Here is a 15,838-nt window from a genome sequence, read left to right as displayed (position 1 = left end):
GTACGGACAATTCAGTAAGACCAGTGAGGAGCTGCAAAAGAGTATTGTAAAGCTGAGAACATTTAAGTTATATGCAGTATTTGAATGTGCATATTAAGGGGAAAATGTGTTGTTCATCAGACAAGATCAAAAAGAAAAGATGTCAAGGTGTCCTCACTTATTATTGGTTGCATTTGGAAGTGTAGGTGTCAATGTTAAATGGTATGAATCTTTATCAGTACACTTTATCAAGTGTCCGACTTGTTTATCTTTTTATGTGTTTTTCCAAATTTTTCATCCTCTCATCCCATGTCCCACTCTGTGATCGGAACTGTTACTCAAACATGCATTTTTCACGTCATTCCTTTTCTGCTTCAGATATTTTACCTTCAGTGAGACATAAGCGGAAGATGTTGAGATTCTGCTGTTTAGTTTCTGTTGTTTAAGCTAATAAACAGTTATCAATTATTGTATATCAATTTATACAAAAAACAAAGAAACATTATAAGTAGTTGCGGACTTTTGTTGGGGGTTAGTGCATGCCTGAAGAAAAATGCCTGCTATGTGCATATGTGGCATTGCACTGATTCAACGGAGGAACTACATTGCCCAAAAGCCTTTGCGACAAAAGCCTTTGTAGCTGACGACGTGGCTGAGGGACGTTTCAACCCCGTGTTTCAGCAGACCGGGGCGATTCAAACGAGGCAAACGGTCTTTGTTCGCTGCTAGTTCACAGAGTTGTGGGATTTAGATGCTTGAACAATTCTCTCCAGAAGTTTGATATCATCACTGTTCAACAATGTCTGGGAAAATCAAGAACCGAAGTGCCGCTAATGCAGACTCGATTAGTGGTGGTGTGTCCTGCGATGAGCGCATCTTGCGGGATTGTCATCAACTGTACACGGAGCCCGACAGCGGTGAGTTGGCTGACGTAAAATTTGCTGGATTCAAATCCTCCTTGGAAGTCGCTCCAACATTCATCTATTTTGGAGCAAAGTTAAGATAGCAAACAATTCGCCGACCCGGAATCAGCGTTACCTAGCTAACTTAACGTTAGTTACGAAGTTTACGTAAAGTGGCGTTAGCCCTGATGCAGGGGGCTAACCGTTAGCTGGCTATTTGATAAGGATGTGTGATTTGGCCGGTATTGCGCTCGCCTGCGTGAGTGCTCGTTAAATTAACCACACACAGCTTTAGCAGCCTGTGCTAAATTATTAATTAATGATGAGTCACCTACATACTTACGATGGTTTTGTAATTGAGTTCTTAGTATACAGAGTTTTTATAGAGTTGGAGTTAGCTCACAAGATAGAGGTTTGCCAGGGGTGTAGCTAGGAATTCTGGGTTCCCATAAAATGGTACATCACTTTCTGAACAAGCCATCTATGCTTTCTTAAAATTAACAAAATACTCCCACTGAAATGTTTGTGGCTCTTCTCCAGCTCCTTCTCACATAAGCAGTCTTGCTCTTGACTGCCTGACCTGAGTCCAACAGGTGTAGCTGCAGCACCATGATGGCCCCAGTTTGAAAGCCACATCCCTGATTTTCCTAAAACCAGTGCAGCAGTGGTTAAGTTTATTATTTAAATCTTGTTCTTTGTTTTGTCCAGGATTGATTTCAGTCGCTGAATCTGTTGGTGTGAAGTTGCTGCCGCCCAGGAAAAAGATCACTGTGTTGCTGATGGGCAACCACTCCGCTGGGAAAAGCTCCTTCATCAACTGGTAAATGGATTTTTTACCAAATGTCCACCCACCATCAAACTTCTCAGCCATTAGAAAACAAAGTGATGCCTTATATGAAAAAATATTTCTCACCCTCTGGTGCATCACTAAATTGTTTATCAGTTCGCTTTATCTTATCTTATTTTATTTTTGTCAGGTATGTGGAGGAGCACATCCAGCGCACTGGGGTGGCTATTGAGACCCAAGGCTTCAGCTTTGTTACAAGTGGGCGCAAGAGAGAATCTCTCACAGTGAGTAGAAAAACAATAAGTTGCCATTAATTGTAAAATAGATGATTTGGTCCAGGAACAAATAACAAAGGGAATTTCAAATTGTTTTTATCAAGTCGCAACGTCAATTGCCCACTTTCCCTTTGAAGTCATTCCTCACGATAATGACTTATTACTCCTCTAGTCCTTTCAGTACTTCCTCATACCTGTTTCACGAACCTTAAAACTGACTGATCTGGTTCTGATTTCCTTTAGGGAAATGCCACTCTCCATCTTTATCCACACTTCAAGCCTCTGCAGGAATTCAAAGGTGAGATTTCAGCTTGAATCACAATCCTTCCCTGTTCTATTCTAAAGAGTCACCACAATGACACGCTTTGTCTCCACCCAGGCTGCCGCCACACTGATCCATTCCCAAATTCCCAGCATTTCGACTGAGATTTGCTCCTTTGTTGTTTGTCTATTTGAAAGTTTCTTGAACGTAGTTTGTCTGCAAGCCAGTTTAGGTTGCAGCAATAACACAGGTCGATCAGTGTCACACTTCTTGTCCTTTGAAAACACTGATACAACCATGAGACCCACAATCACTGATCCTGTTGAAGATGAACAAGATTGTTTCAGATGTGCCACTACAACCAGCATTCAGCTTGATATGCTACAGTTTTGTTAAAGCCAAACAGAGGAACTTATGTCATAGTGCAGAAGCCAAGTGGCTTCAGCATAATTACATCAATGTTCAAGTGATCAGTATCTAACATTAATGAAGTATTGACATCTGCCGTCCTACCTGTTTTTCACCACAATTCTCCGATTTCTTTGTATTGATTTCCAGGTGTTTCAGAGTACTTGAGCACAGAGATCTGCACGTCGAGACAGAAACGCTTCAGCCTGGTGACATTTGTGGATTCGCCAGGGTTGGTGGATGGCGATATGAAGTACCCTTTTGATGTGGATGAAGTCATCCTGTGGCTGGGTGGGTTGCCACTAACTGACCTTGTCTGTTGTCACACTGTAGTTATCAAGGGTCCCTGAGGCTTCTGTGGCTGCTGCTGTTGTGACATTGAGTTATTTTGAGTGGGATTGTTTAAAGCAGCTCTGTTGGCATTTGTAGACGCTTCGAAATGCTGTGTGCTGTTTAGAATGAGCTCTTTTAAGCTCATATGGAGCTGAAGCTAAACTGAAAAAGAGCTAAAATAGAAATGGTCAGTGGCTTGTAAACAAAACTGAAACCGAATTAATTCATCCCTTATTCATCCCTAACGTGCTGGGCAGAGGGAGTTCGGAGCCTATCCTGAAACATTATAGAAAGTAGGACTATTTTCAACAACAGGAACTGAATACTGATAACCTCCCTTCAGAGACATTTTGTTTCATTATCCAGGCTTTGCTTTCACATCTGCGTTGCCATTTGTGACACAGTAATGTTCCATTAGTGAGCTTTTCTTCTGGTCTTATCACTTCCGTTACAAGTGAACTTCGATTGCCTCAAAGCAAAATGTTGACAGCTCAGGTTTTGTAATCATGATGCTAAAGTCTGTCTAAAAAGAAGCAAGTAAAAGAAAAGAAAAGAAAAGTGCTAGTGTTAACATGCACTTTGGAATATATTATGCAACAGACATTTTGTAACAGAGGGGTCAGTCTACTGTGGAAAATAATGGTCCTTCCCACTGTCCCTCTCAGGTGATCTCTGTGACCTGATTCTGGTCTTCTTTGACCCCATGGGTCAGGCTCTGTGCAAGCGCACCCTCAACATCGTGGAGAGCCTGAATGAGAAACACGGGGATCGACTGCGTTTTTACCTGAGCAAGGCTGACGAGGCCGGGGGAGAGTCTGACAGACAGGTATGAACAGCAGCACTTAGGCCCCTCTAGAAGGAATGATGACATGAAATGGAACATGTCGTCTTCATGTGAAGTGGTTTTCAAGTATTTATGCATCCAGGACACACAAGTAAATGGACATTCACTTCCATAAGATATAGTCCTTTGTGATAGCATCACTAGATTTTCTCTGACGCTGAAAAGCAGGAAGTGACATCTTTTGTCTCTTTTTTTTGCCTTTTTTTGACTGGTTAACGCAGAGAGTGATGATGCAGATTGTCCAGGAGCTCTGCAAGCGACCAGGACTCAACAAGTGTGGTTTTGACATGCCCACCATCTACATTCCTAATCCAAATAAGGTGAGGGTCGCACTTTCTCTGAGTTGTGGGTGTTGGTCGTACCTCTGCTCCCTTCTCCTGTTCTTTATATATAACTGAATTTTTTTCCTGTCCTCAGCCAAGTCGCTGTGTCAACCAGATTGAGGAGGTGTGTCGTACCATCGAGAAAACTATCAACCAGACGGTCCAGAATACACTGAACTCCCTGGAGAAAGACTGTGAGCTCATCAGCGAGGCCATCACTGATACGCTTGTTAACGACAGGTAACTCACAGAAACATGTTATTTCAAATTGGCATGCTCTGTTGCAATAGTGAAAAATAAAGTATATGTTATTAAATATACAAAGAAAGGAATGTCACCTAGCTTCTGCACGTAATACTCTACAGTGCAGGGTAATGTTACTTTGAAAAGTCAAAATACTCTTGTTCATTCTGACTGTCAGCACAGTCACATGCAGATGTTTCAGATTAGTGGGACGCACACGGCAGCATCACTGCCTTCAGAGAATAACCTTGACCCTCTGCTCTCACAGGCAGACCAGTGTTGAGAACCGACGGGCGCGCTGTAAGAGCTGCCTCCTGACCCTGCTGGGCTTCAGCGTCCCCATGGCGCTGATGGCCTTACTGGTGCTGGGCGCTCTGTCCCAGGAGCTGCTGGACATGGTCCTGGGCCGTCCGGCCACAGAGACACTCTCCCTCTACCTGGTGAGTGTTCAAGTGAACGCCCGCTCGTGTGTTGTAGTTGTTGCATCGTCTACTCCTAAAGCAGTCAGGTCTTATTTAGCTGCTCTTGTAATCCACAGACTCCCATAGTGAGAGCATTGGACTCGCTCTCTGCGGAACAGCAATTGTATGGCTGTGGCGGCCTGGTCCTTCTCTCCTTCCTCCTGCTCATCATCGCACGCTTCTCCTTCAGGTACGACAGTAAGATAGGAGCACATGAACCAAATAATGTCAAATATTACCTACTACCAGCTTGTCTGTTGTAAGGACTTGCTGCTTTTCTTTGTCTTATGTTATAATAAGTCGCACAAGACAAGTAATTTGATGACATCACCTTATGCTGAAGGAAATCATAACGGGCATTGAACTGTTTTCTGAACTCGTATAGACCAAATGCTTTTGATCGATTGCAAAAATAATTAGCAGGTGAATTGATAATTAAAACAATTGTTAGCTGCAGCCCTATAGTACAGCTCTGTACATACACTACATCTGCATACAGAATACTTCTATCTCTCCTTTTTCTGTATATTTTCCCCTCACCCTTGACATTTCACCGCTTTTTGTCCTCCACTCCTAGTCTTTAGTGCAGCTGCGGTGCTTTCATTTCCCCTTGTGGAATCAAGAAGATAATCTATGTTAAGCAGCTGCATGTGATTTTGGGGCTTGTTTGCATTTTTTCCAGCTTCAGCTCTTATGTAAACAAGAAATCTTTAAGGCGTTTCTCTTGAATGCTCCGCAGGACTCAGCCAACTCTGTCAGGCAAACAGAAAAGGCAACTGCAGGAGAAGCTGGAGTACGTTCAGGAAGTGGTCAAGACCAAAAAGGTAGTGTGTGTGTGTGTGTGTGTGTGTGTGTGTGTGTGTGTGTGTGTGTGTGTGTGTGTGTGTGTGTGTGTGTGTGTGTGTGTGTGTGTGTGTGTGTGTGTGTGTGTGTGTGTGTGTGTGTGTGTGTGTGTGTGTGTGTGTGTGTGTGTGAAAATCTCACTTTGACATCATACTGCCAATTAAAGGGAATGGTACTGGTGTGTGTTGAACAGTCTTATCCTTTCCTTTTAGAAAAAGCTGTATGAAGAATACCTTCGCCAGAGTGTCAGCGATCAGGACATGGACTTGTAAAGTAACACGTGGTGCACACAAACATTCAGCATTCCCACACCAACCCAATGAAATCAAAGCTTCGCCAGGTTTCACATCAGCTGCCGTGTCACCCTGACGGCTCGATGCTGTATCTTGTTGAGGTATGCGGATGTAAAGTTACAAGCACATCGTAGTCGCTCTGGTGCTTCGGATACTGTAAAGCCTGTTTACCTGTGAGATGACGTTACCTCCATTAAAAACTGCACTTAAGTCGGGTTTGATCTCATAGCAAAAGCGCTTTTGTTACTGATCACTTATTTATGAGAATTAAATACACGCACTCTGTGCTTCCGCTCCGCTCACAGGAATTCAGCCATGTACCACTATAAGATATTTAAAACATAGCAAACTATTTATGATATTCCTTTATCTAAGAAATTGTATTCTGGTGGACTGGGGTGTAGCACTGTTTTACATGAGTCACTTTGTATGAGTTAGTGTTTTTGAAGACCTTCACCAGCATTTTATACGGTACTTTGACTACACTAATCATGAAGTTACAGTTTTGGTATTTCATCATGAATGTCTGCGTGTTAGCTAATATGTAGAGTATTCAATTATCCGCACAACGCCTGAAGTAAATGAAGATTGTGAGCCAGCAGTCAAACATTTTATCACCGACCTGTTCAACCTTTTGTATTTTCCTGTAACATTGTGACCATGTTTTTAATTACAACTGTCTTCAATAAAAAAACTGTTCAGTAAAGCAGGTGATGAGGCTTTTTCTTGAGATGAAGGTCTGAGTTTGACCTTTTTGGGACAATAAATTCACACAAATTTCGATTCAAAATTCATTGACTCTTGGTGGAAATCAAGGCAGGATGCTCCGCCTCTGTTTTGAATTCCCCAAATTACTTCCTTTTTTGTCTTTATACATGACACTTAAAGAATGTGACTCACATATGCCCATATTTCTTCTCCACTTGTATTCTCTGATCAGTTTTGGTCTTGCCACACCCTGTTTGTCTATAAATGGATAAGGTGGAGGAGTGACGCATGCTCTCCAACATCTCGGATGTCTAGATGAAAACTGAAGAGAGGCATGTAAGAATATGAGGTCTAGGAGGTCAAATCAATACTATGAATAGATCCAGTTTTGGCCACAGCGTGTAGATGGAATGATTCTGCTGTAATTACAGAAGCTAAAAAGAAAACTTGTGTGGCGTCACCATTTTAAGTGGCTTCCAGTTATTTCAGGTCCTGTGTAGTTTTTATTAAAGACCAAACACAGGAAACTATAAACCTTGTATAGTCATGCCTTTGACAAGCAAAGGAAGCAGGTGCAAAGCTACTGCTAATAAAGCACAGTTTCCCAGTTTCAAGGGTAATATGAAGCCTGGTTTTTAACATCTGAGAATTCAAGTTTATTAATCATTTTGAGTATTCTTCTTTTACTCAGATTTTAGTTCAAGTAGTTGACTGCATGATAATAATTTGACATGACTGTCCATCATGCACACATACTAATAAAACCTTTTCTCTGTGAAAGACAGCAGAGGACTTCACATCAGCACGCAGCATGAAAAGTGACCTTCATGCCACAGAGGGAGCATTATGTTGCAAAATGAGAGGACCAGTGCCTCGCTGGAGCTCATTTTGCACTTGGCACTTGCAACTATAGCGTGGTGAGAGCACTTGTTGGAGGAGAGATTGGACAGTTCAGGTGGAGGAAAGCACATGGAGCCATGACGGCACAACCAGGTTTTTGTGACCAGCAGGTACCTCTTCCTGCACACAGCTCCTCCAAGAAGAAAAGCTGTGCACAGATGATTCTCGCCTGTTAAAAAAACAAAACAAAACAAAACAAAACGTGCATTGAGCACAACACCCTTCAACATAAAGAGTCCTCTACTGAATGACCTGCTCACCTGCAGGATCTTCAGCAAGGTGTGAGAGCACACCAGTACACACTGACCTTCTCACTTTCAGAGACAAAAGCAATGTAACTTTTTGTTATTCAGTGCTGCCATCAGATGAAAAATGATCAAATATGATATAATCACTGGCTGTCATGCAGAATCAAAGGACCAGACAGTCAAGAATGTGGTTCAAAGTGTGGTTCAGTGACCTCCAGTGGTCACCACACAGTGGACATGGCTGCAAACTTAATGTCCCGGGTGTGGCAGTCACAAAAAGCCAATCTGTGATCACTGTTCTTGGTATTTAACCACATTAATAATGCGTCAAATGAAATTCAGGCCAAAACTCGAGCGCAGAGGGAAAGGCATCTGTGAACAGGAAGCAGGTTGACGTGATTTCCGCAGGCTCAAACCGGGGAAAGTTGTTTCCTGAAGTTGACACTGCGCTGATCATTTCCACACCAAAGCCCTGATGCTTTGAACAAAATGACTCCGACAGCTTTCTCGGACTGTTTGTAGACGTTTCGTCTCGTCGCTGATCTGTGAGGGCAGGATGAGCTCCAGGAGCGATGACACAGGTAATAAAAAAGAGCGACGTTAAAGAGTAATCTGCCTTACATCTAAGGGGATTGGTTGTGAGGTGATACTGACATGTTTACAAGCTCAGTTTTAGTAAACAATAACTTTTTGCTTGTGTTGACTGTGAGTGAAACCTGTTGATGTCGAGCTCTGCAGCTCTGGTCGGGTCGCTGTCCCTCGGCCTGTTAGCTTCGCTGACACTCACATGAACGGCGCTGCTAGCTGCTAGCTAACACTTAAGCTAATTAACCAGGAGACCTCCAAAGACCACCGAGGAGGGGCCACACAGAGTGAGTCTAAATCCGGTTCAGCAGGAACACCTCTGTGTCACTTCTGCTATTATTCTAGCCACCGATATGACTCTTGTACCAAGTCATATGTTTTAACAATTTCACCGTTAACTAACGTTGGCTGCTGCTTCTTGAGCAAAGTTGTGTAGCTAGCTTCTGTAGCAGATGAGCTAATTTCATCCCCTTGACATGAAAATGCAACAAGTGTCGCCGTGAAGTTGTCCAAGATGAAGTGTACCCTCATGTTGTGTTTGGGGTTCAGGATACTGTCACCTTGTTTTTTCCTGATTTTAAGTGAATAGCTTTTGAACCTGGTTTGGAGCTGATGACATGCTTCATGTTAATGTCATGTCTGTAAAACCTCATTAAATGCAATGGATTTTCAACTTCTTCACTGTGTGGTTGGTGTTGGCAGTACTTTTACACAGCTAACGATATATTTAAAATATTTTTGAAAGACATCTTTATCAACCCACTGTGTGCACACCTAACAGGGATGACATAAGCATGCGCTGTGTCCTTACAAAGCTGAACAATGAGAGGAATTCAGGGTTGCATCCTGCACTCAGCTTATAGATCACTGACATCAGATCTTATCTTACAGTAAGGTATTTACATGTCTAATCTGATAGCAATTATAGTAACAAACTTTATTTGTATAGCACCTTTCATACAGGAATTGCAATACAAAATAGACATGAAGACACACAAAAATGAATGTAAAATAAGACAATGCATAAAACCACACAATAAAATATTAAAATCTAGATGAAAATAGAGAAGAATAAGGCAAAAAAATCTGAAGAATTCTATGAGGATGAGGCTCTAAACAAACTCTTCGTCTGGTGTCTCTCCCTCTGTGCTTTCTGTTGTTTTCAGACACAACAGAATATTTTCTGTCTAAACAGATACAGATTCACCACAGGTCTTTATTACACTGAAGGAGACATTTCACACCCGCCTCAGAACGTCTTCTCATGGACAGAAAAATATAGATTAGAATAGATTATATAGTATGCATAAGATCAAGTAAAATACAACATTTTAAAAGAAATTAAGAAAATATTCAGCGAGCTGCTTCCCTCATATCTCTAGGTAGTTTGTTCCAGAGCTTTGGGGCGTAATGGACAAAGGCTGCATCCCCAGTTTTCTTTAAGCTGTTGTTGGAGACCTCCAGCAGACCAAGGCAAATGGTGAACAAGGGATTTAGCGATGTAGCTTGGTCCTTGTCCATTAAGGCTTTGTATACAAGGAGGAGAGCAGCTAAAATTGACCAAAGTGCTCTCTGCTCTTGGTTCTGGTTAATAGCCGAGCTGCAGAGTTTTGAATGAGCTGTAACTAGTGCGTTACAATAATCGAGTCAGCTTGAAATAAAGGCATGAGTCAGCTTTTCAGCATCTTTTTAGTTTGTTGTACTTTAGCTGTTTCTAAGGGGGAAAAATCTAATTTTCTTCACCTTGTTGATGTGAGACTTGAATCTTAGATCTGAGTCTAGGGTAACACTAAGACTTGTTACCTCAGATTGAATCCAGGGAATTAATTATCCCAGATTATTAAACACCATTCCGACTAGTGGGTTTCCCTCATTTAACTTCAGCATAGCATCACTGAATCTTTGGCAAGTTGTACTCCGTATGTTGTCATGCCATGAGGACTATCATTATCGCAGAAATACCGTGAAATATTGTGATATTATTTCAGGGCCATATGACTCACCCCTAGATTTCCCCCAGACTGATGCAAACATACTCAAAACAACACAAAGAAGGCAAAACTCAGCAAGCTGTCTATGATTTTCAGACACGAGTCTGCGGGCCCAGCTGGCCGAGTGCCGAGCTCAGGTCGAACACTGGCAGGGTGTGGCGACGATCTGTGAGCTGAGCAAACAGGAGGAACTGGCAGAGCTGCAGAAACAATGTGATGAAGAGATCCAGTCTCTGCAGGAGGCTCTTAGAGGTTGTGTGTGTGTGTGTGTGTGTGTGTGTGTGTGTGTGTGTGTGTGTGTGTGTGTGTGTGTGTGTGTGTGTGTGTGTGTGTGTGTGTGTGTGTGTGTGTGTGTGTGTGTTAGCACTGTGTCCTTGTGTGTACAGGATGTAATTTCACACAGTAAGATAGTATTTCATGTTTGGTCTTTTTTGAGGAGAAAGAAATTGGAGCCTGAATAATTTGACTCTCTCATGTAATGTTTTACATCATAGATTCAAACACTCTATATTCAGTAAATGTCCCCAAGGAAACGCAAATAGCTGCCAGTGAGAGTCAGAGATTAACATCTCACTGTTGGACAAACACAAGAGAAACTCCCTGCACTTCACATAAAATCAGCACCAGCATACACTGAATATAATCACACAGGTTCATACAGGAAAAGATCCTTGTGCATGTGTCACAGTTTGAAGAAAAGAAGAGTTTTAAGCCTGCCATGATGAGAGGTCTGGCAGGATATGCAGCTATAAGCAACTTAGAAAGCTTTTATTTTCATTCAACAACTTCGGTGCCTGTTCAAAGGACCTGAGAGACCTTGTCTTTTATCTTTCAATCCAGTTAGATATGTGGTGAGATGCTGGGCCTTTGAGAGCTCTGAAGAAAAAGTAGAATCAGCAATTGAACTGTCAGTACTGACTGGATACCACAGCATGTTTGATATTTTTCATCTGTGAATGTATTGAGTGTGAATTTATTGTGCTCAAACATTGCTTGCAGTAGATGCATGCCCAAGTGATATCAAACTGTGATGGGAAACCTCTCCATTTGATGTGTTTTAATGATGAATCACTGTTTGATGAGCGATGAACACATGTAATTTGCAGCTACTCTTCTTAAAAGTATTGTGGGCTTATACATTGCTGCTTTTATAACCTCAGCCATTGAGGCAAAGCATTCTTTAGACTGGTTTAATGGTTTCATCATTATTTCATCCTCCTGTTGTGTTTACAGAGACAGCAGCCCAGTATGAGGCCAGGATAGCTGTTCTCCAGTCCCAGCCGGTGGAGTGGAGGAGGGCCAGTGGACAGAACATGGTCAGTCTTTAACTTCACTAAACTTGTGTCATCTTTTCAAAAAATGTACGGGGCTTCATCTCAGCGTTTGTTTTCCTCTCCCTGTTAGATCACTGGAAGGAAAGCCAGGATGGATGCAGAAGTCAGCAGTAATGAGTCCCCATCACAGACCACCAGCAGGCAGCTAGAGGCTGAGAGCACGGCGTCGACACACAACCAACCAGCGGAGCTCGAGGCGGCGGCGGAGGGAGAGGGGGTGCCACTTACAGCAGAGGGGTATTTTTCACTGCGGCAGTGCGACTCGGCCTCGTTGTCGTCCTTCTCCTTAGACACGCCCTCGCTGCCCAGAAAACTCCACTCTCAGGAAGACACCGACTCTCTGGTCTCCACAGGAACTTTGGTGCCTGAAGCCATCTACCTGCCGCCGGCTGGACACCGGCTGGTCACGCACGGCGACTGGGACGCACTCAATGCTCAGGTGTGTATTTTGTTTTTCAGTCTGACCAAAAGCTTCTCCATAGACTAATGACTTTGCGGTGTAATGAGGGTGTGATGTGTTGGGCAGGTGTCAGAGCTGCGAGGGGAGGTGAGCCGGCTGGAGGCTGAGAAGGAGGAGCTGGAGAGAGAACTGGATACACAGACCAACCACACACACAAGCAGGTGAGTCAGTGAGTGTACGTCTCTGTGTGTAGAGTGGATATGATGTGTGCAGACTTACACACGTGTGCGTGCATGTGTGTGTGTGTGTTCAGGTATCAATGCTCCAGTCTCAGGTCCAGACTTCAGAGGCCCTCCTCCAGGATTTGCAGAAGTCTTTCAGCCAATCACAGAATGCAGTCCAGAGTCGGCTGGTGAGTGATAATGATGTCAATTATACAGAACCGTAGCCAAGCCAAGCTAACTAGCTGCTGGCTCCAGCTATATATTTCCTGTACAGATATGAGTGGTATCAATCTTTTCATCTAACTTGGCAAGAAAGAGAACAAGCATATCTCCCAAAATGTTGAATTTTTACATTTTTTTATGCTTAGTTTTATTTCAGCTGTATTGATTAAAAGCTGCCATGAACAGAAATGAAGTGGCTGCTCTTCAATTGTGTTTTTGCCATAAATCTGTAACCCAAGTGCATGATGAGTCACTCAGCCTTCACACAGTGATTAAATCAACATTGGTAATTCGATTCTCAGGGCAAGTCTCAGTAAGTTCCCATCGAGTATTTGTGGGCTGGCATTCAATTTATTAACACATTATTCAGTGGAGTGGGTGTTCAAATTGGCCTTTGTGTGTCCAGGCCGAATTATCCTTCTCCCAGAGGAAGATGTGCAGTGAGCTGTCCAGACTGAAAGGAGAGGAGGTTGAGGATGAGGGACCAGAGTCCAGCCCATCACTCCCAGCAACGCTGCAGGTGCAGTTACTCCTCTCAGTTTTCATTTATGATAAGATTTTGTTTTTGTCACCTTTCATGTGTGGATGAAGGTTGGATTTTGTTGCCGTGGCTCTGGAAGCATTTTGATCATCTGTCGGTCGTGAAAAATGTTAAAGGCAGTTATTTTATGTGTCTCAAGCTTGTTGTGTTAGTCTGTGCTGACTATTGAAATTGAACCTGCAGGGGGCGCACTGTGAGGAGCGGCTTCGCATTGAGATTGTCAACCTGAGGGAGCAGCTGGACAACCGGACAGAGGAGAACGGTCTGTGGATTCTGTTACTTCAGACATATTTTCTGACTGACTGTCTTGACACTGACACTGTTCTCACTTTATCTCCTCCTGCCTGCTTCCACTCGCAACTGCTGTCCTCAGAGGTTTTAGAAGGTGAGTGAACGATTCATGTGTTAGTGATCATCTGCTAAATCAATCTTGTGAATGGTGTAGGATTACATTTCATTCATTTCATCCCCTTTTGAGTGTATGGTGTAATCATAAGCAACAAAACTGATGGCCAAAACTAAGAGAACGTGCAATAAACTGTAAATTCGCTTTAATAATCACCAGACTTTAAGCAGCCTTGTTTGTGATCGTGTGTGCAGTGCAGCTGTCCAGTCTGAAGATGGAGACGGAGAGGATCCAGGTTCAGAAGGACCAACTGCAGGCTGAACTGCTGGCCTGCCGCACTGAACTGGAAGCCCTGCGGGTGGCGCTGTCTCATGTGCAGAGCACCAACAAGACCCTCAGCAGTGATAAGGTGAATCCATCCTGCTTTCAGCACTGAACGTGGTGTTGTTACTGTTCATGCTTGCTCACTTCACTGCTGTTATTTGTGCTGGTGGTGAATCCTGTCTGTAGTGGGCTGCTCTCAGAGGTGCTAATCCTGATTTTTAGTTAGTTTAGTTTTTAAAGCTTTCAACCACTCAGTTGCTCCATTGTCATCCTTGAACAGAAACAAGGGTTACAGTTTCACCTGAAGACTATATGAAATTCCAAACTTAAAGTCACGTAAAGACGTCTACACCAGCTTCATGACAACTCCATCTCCAACTCTCAGGAAGCCCAAGAGATGTGGTTGAAAGCTTTGAAAACAAGTAAGCTGGACCCTGTATTGGTGCTGGTTTTCTTTTAATTTAATTTGACTGTTTTCTCTGTGGCTGTCAGGCGGCCCTGCACCAACAGTGTCTGGAGCTGCGTAGCCAAGTGATCAGTCTGCGCTCCCAGGTGGACACCAGCCAGACTGTACAGAGGGACTTTGTCCAGCTGTCCCAGTCACTGCAGGTAAGGAAATATTGACAGTTAGCATTAGTGCAGGAGTGATGGTTACAAACCCTGAATGAATGAAAGTGGTCAAACATTTTTGTTGCAGAAACAGTTCAAAATGTTTGAGGTGCCCCGCTTGGATTATTACTTTCCTGACCCGCCTCTCCCCCTTCAGGTGAAGCTGGAGTTAATCCGGCAGGCTGAGAGTCTTGAACAAGTGAAGGAAATCCTGGAAGAGGGAGTCAGTGAAGCTAGTTCCCCGCCTGCAGACGCCTCGTGAGCCATAGAGTCGTTTTGGAACCAAAGAGCACAGGCCAAGAGAAGACGTCCCCAGAGGGACCAATAAGGACCAACTAACCATCACCACATTAAATACTGTCGCGACCACTGGGATTATCACAGCTGGTGCTATGGTTTGGTGTCAGTGACTGAAACTGTTGCTTCGTGACCAAAGTGATTTTTGATGAACTCTTTGGGGCACTGTACATTTTCTTACACCCACTAACACGTTTATTCCCGTACTAATACATCTGTAAATGTATTCTGTCGATAAAACTGACACGACTCCAGTAACACTGAACAGTCCGACACTTTTTGCACTGTATGAACTACACAATCATTTTCCTATGCAGGCTTTTTCCGTGAAGAAGGACCTCTCGAAGCATCACACTGCAGTAATCAAGTGATACAAAGTAGAAACCCAACTAAAATAACTGCATTTCAGATGGGATATTTTATTATATGCATTAATTTGTTGTCTGTTTATTTTAGCATTGTTAACTTGTCTGGTTCTTACTACAGTCATACTAGCTTTTAGACTAAAAGCAAATTTATGAATGTGGATGAGGAAAGAAGCAAGAAGTAAAAGTCAATGAAGAAATGTGAACGTGTGACATTTTGTCAGTTTGTTTTGTGTTAATACACATTGAAAAGTAAAGATAGGCTTAACTATGGGCTCAGAACTCTTAATATGTCGAAGGGCTCAGGGGAACTTTAGAAGATACATTTATGAAACTATGTAATTTGATAAAATAACTTTTCATGTACTTAATCTTGATAACATCCATTAAACCTATTTGGAAATACATGCAGCAAATAGAATTTGAAATATGGAGTCACAGGCCACAGACAGTTGAGAAACTCTGAATAATGGGAAGAGTTAACTTTTTACAGTTAACGTATAGCTGTCTCACTTGTGCAAAATCTGTCCAAAACCAAAGTACAGTCATAAATTTAAGTTATTTATAAGTAGTTAGAGAAGAGCTTCTGCATGAGCAGGAGCCTGTTCATGACAACATGAGATACTTAGATACCGTTTCACTGAAGGTCAAGAAGTGCTGCTAAACAGCTATTAAGAGCAGGTTACGTACAAAAATCGAATTGGACAGTGAAATCTGACATATTCTTAAATACATATCTTTATTCTTTAAGAATAAAATCAACACAGAATTAATAACTCTCACCTATATA

General features: G+C 42.7%; 2 protein-coding genes across 2 annotated transcripts; both read left to right on the top strand.

Moving 5' to 3' along the window:
* Positions 1–641: 641 nt before the first annotated feature.
* Positions 642–6,656, top strand: LOC139343548 (uncharacterized). Its single transcript, XM_070981270.1, has 12 exons — positions 642–896; positions 1,590–1,701; positions 1,859–1,952; positions 2,187–2,241; positions 2,764–2,904; positions 3,612–3,772; positions 4,012–4,110; positions 4,208–4,353; positions 4,625–4,796; positions 4,895–5,007; positions 5,557–5,641; positions 5,873–6,656. Exons 1-12 carry the CDS (start codon positions 779–781, stop codon positions 5,930–5,932), a joined length of 1,356 nt encoding a protein of 451 aa, XP_070837371.1. The 5' UTR covers positions 642–778; the 3' UTR covers positions 5,933–6,656.
* Positions 6,657–8,088: 1,432 nt separating this feature from the next.
* Positions 8,089–15,813, top strand: rabep2 (rabaptin, RAB GTPase binding effector protein 2). Its single transcript, XM_070980347.1, has 11 exons — positions 8,089–8,390; positions 10,482–10,637; positions 11,619–11,701; positions 11,790–12,158; positions 12,246–12,341; positions 12,434–12,532; positions 12,973–13,086; positions 13,291–13,492; positions 13,708–13,862; positions 14,270–14,386; positions 14,544–15,813. The coding sequence occupies exons 1-11, from the start codon at positions 8,366–8,368 to the stop codon at positions 14,646–14,648; spliced, it is 1,521 nt and encodes a 506-aa protein (XP_070836448.1). The 5' UTR covers positions 8,089–8,365; the 3' UTR covers positions 14,649–15,813.
* The last annotated feature ends 25 nt before the right edge of the window (positions 15,814–15,838 follow it).

This window comes from Chaetodon trifascialis, chromosome 15, assembly GCF_039877785.1.
Source record: "Chaetodon trifascialis isolate fChaTrf1 chromosome 15, fChaTrf1.hap1, whole genome shotgun sequence".
Classification (NCBI taxonomy): Eukaryota; Metazoa; Chordata; class Actinopteri; order Chaetodontiformes; family Chaetodontidae; genus Chaetodon; species Chaetodon trifascialis.
This window is presented reverse-complemented; position numbering and strand designations above follow the sequence as displayed.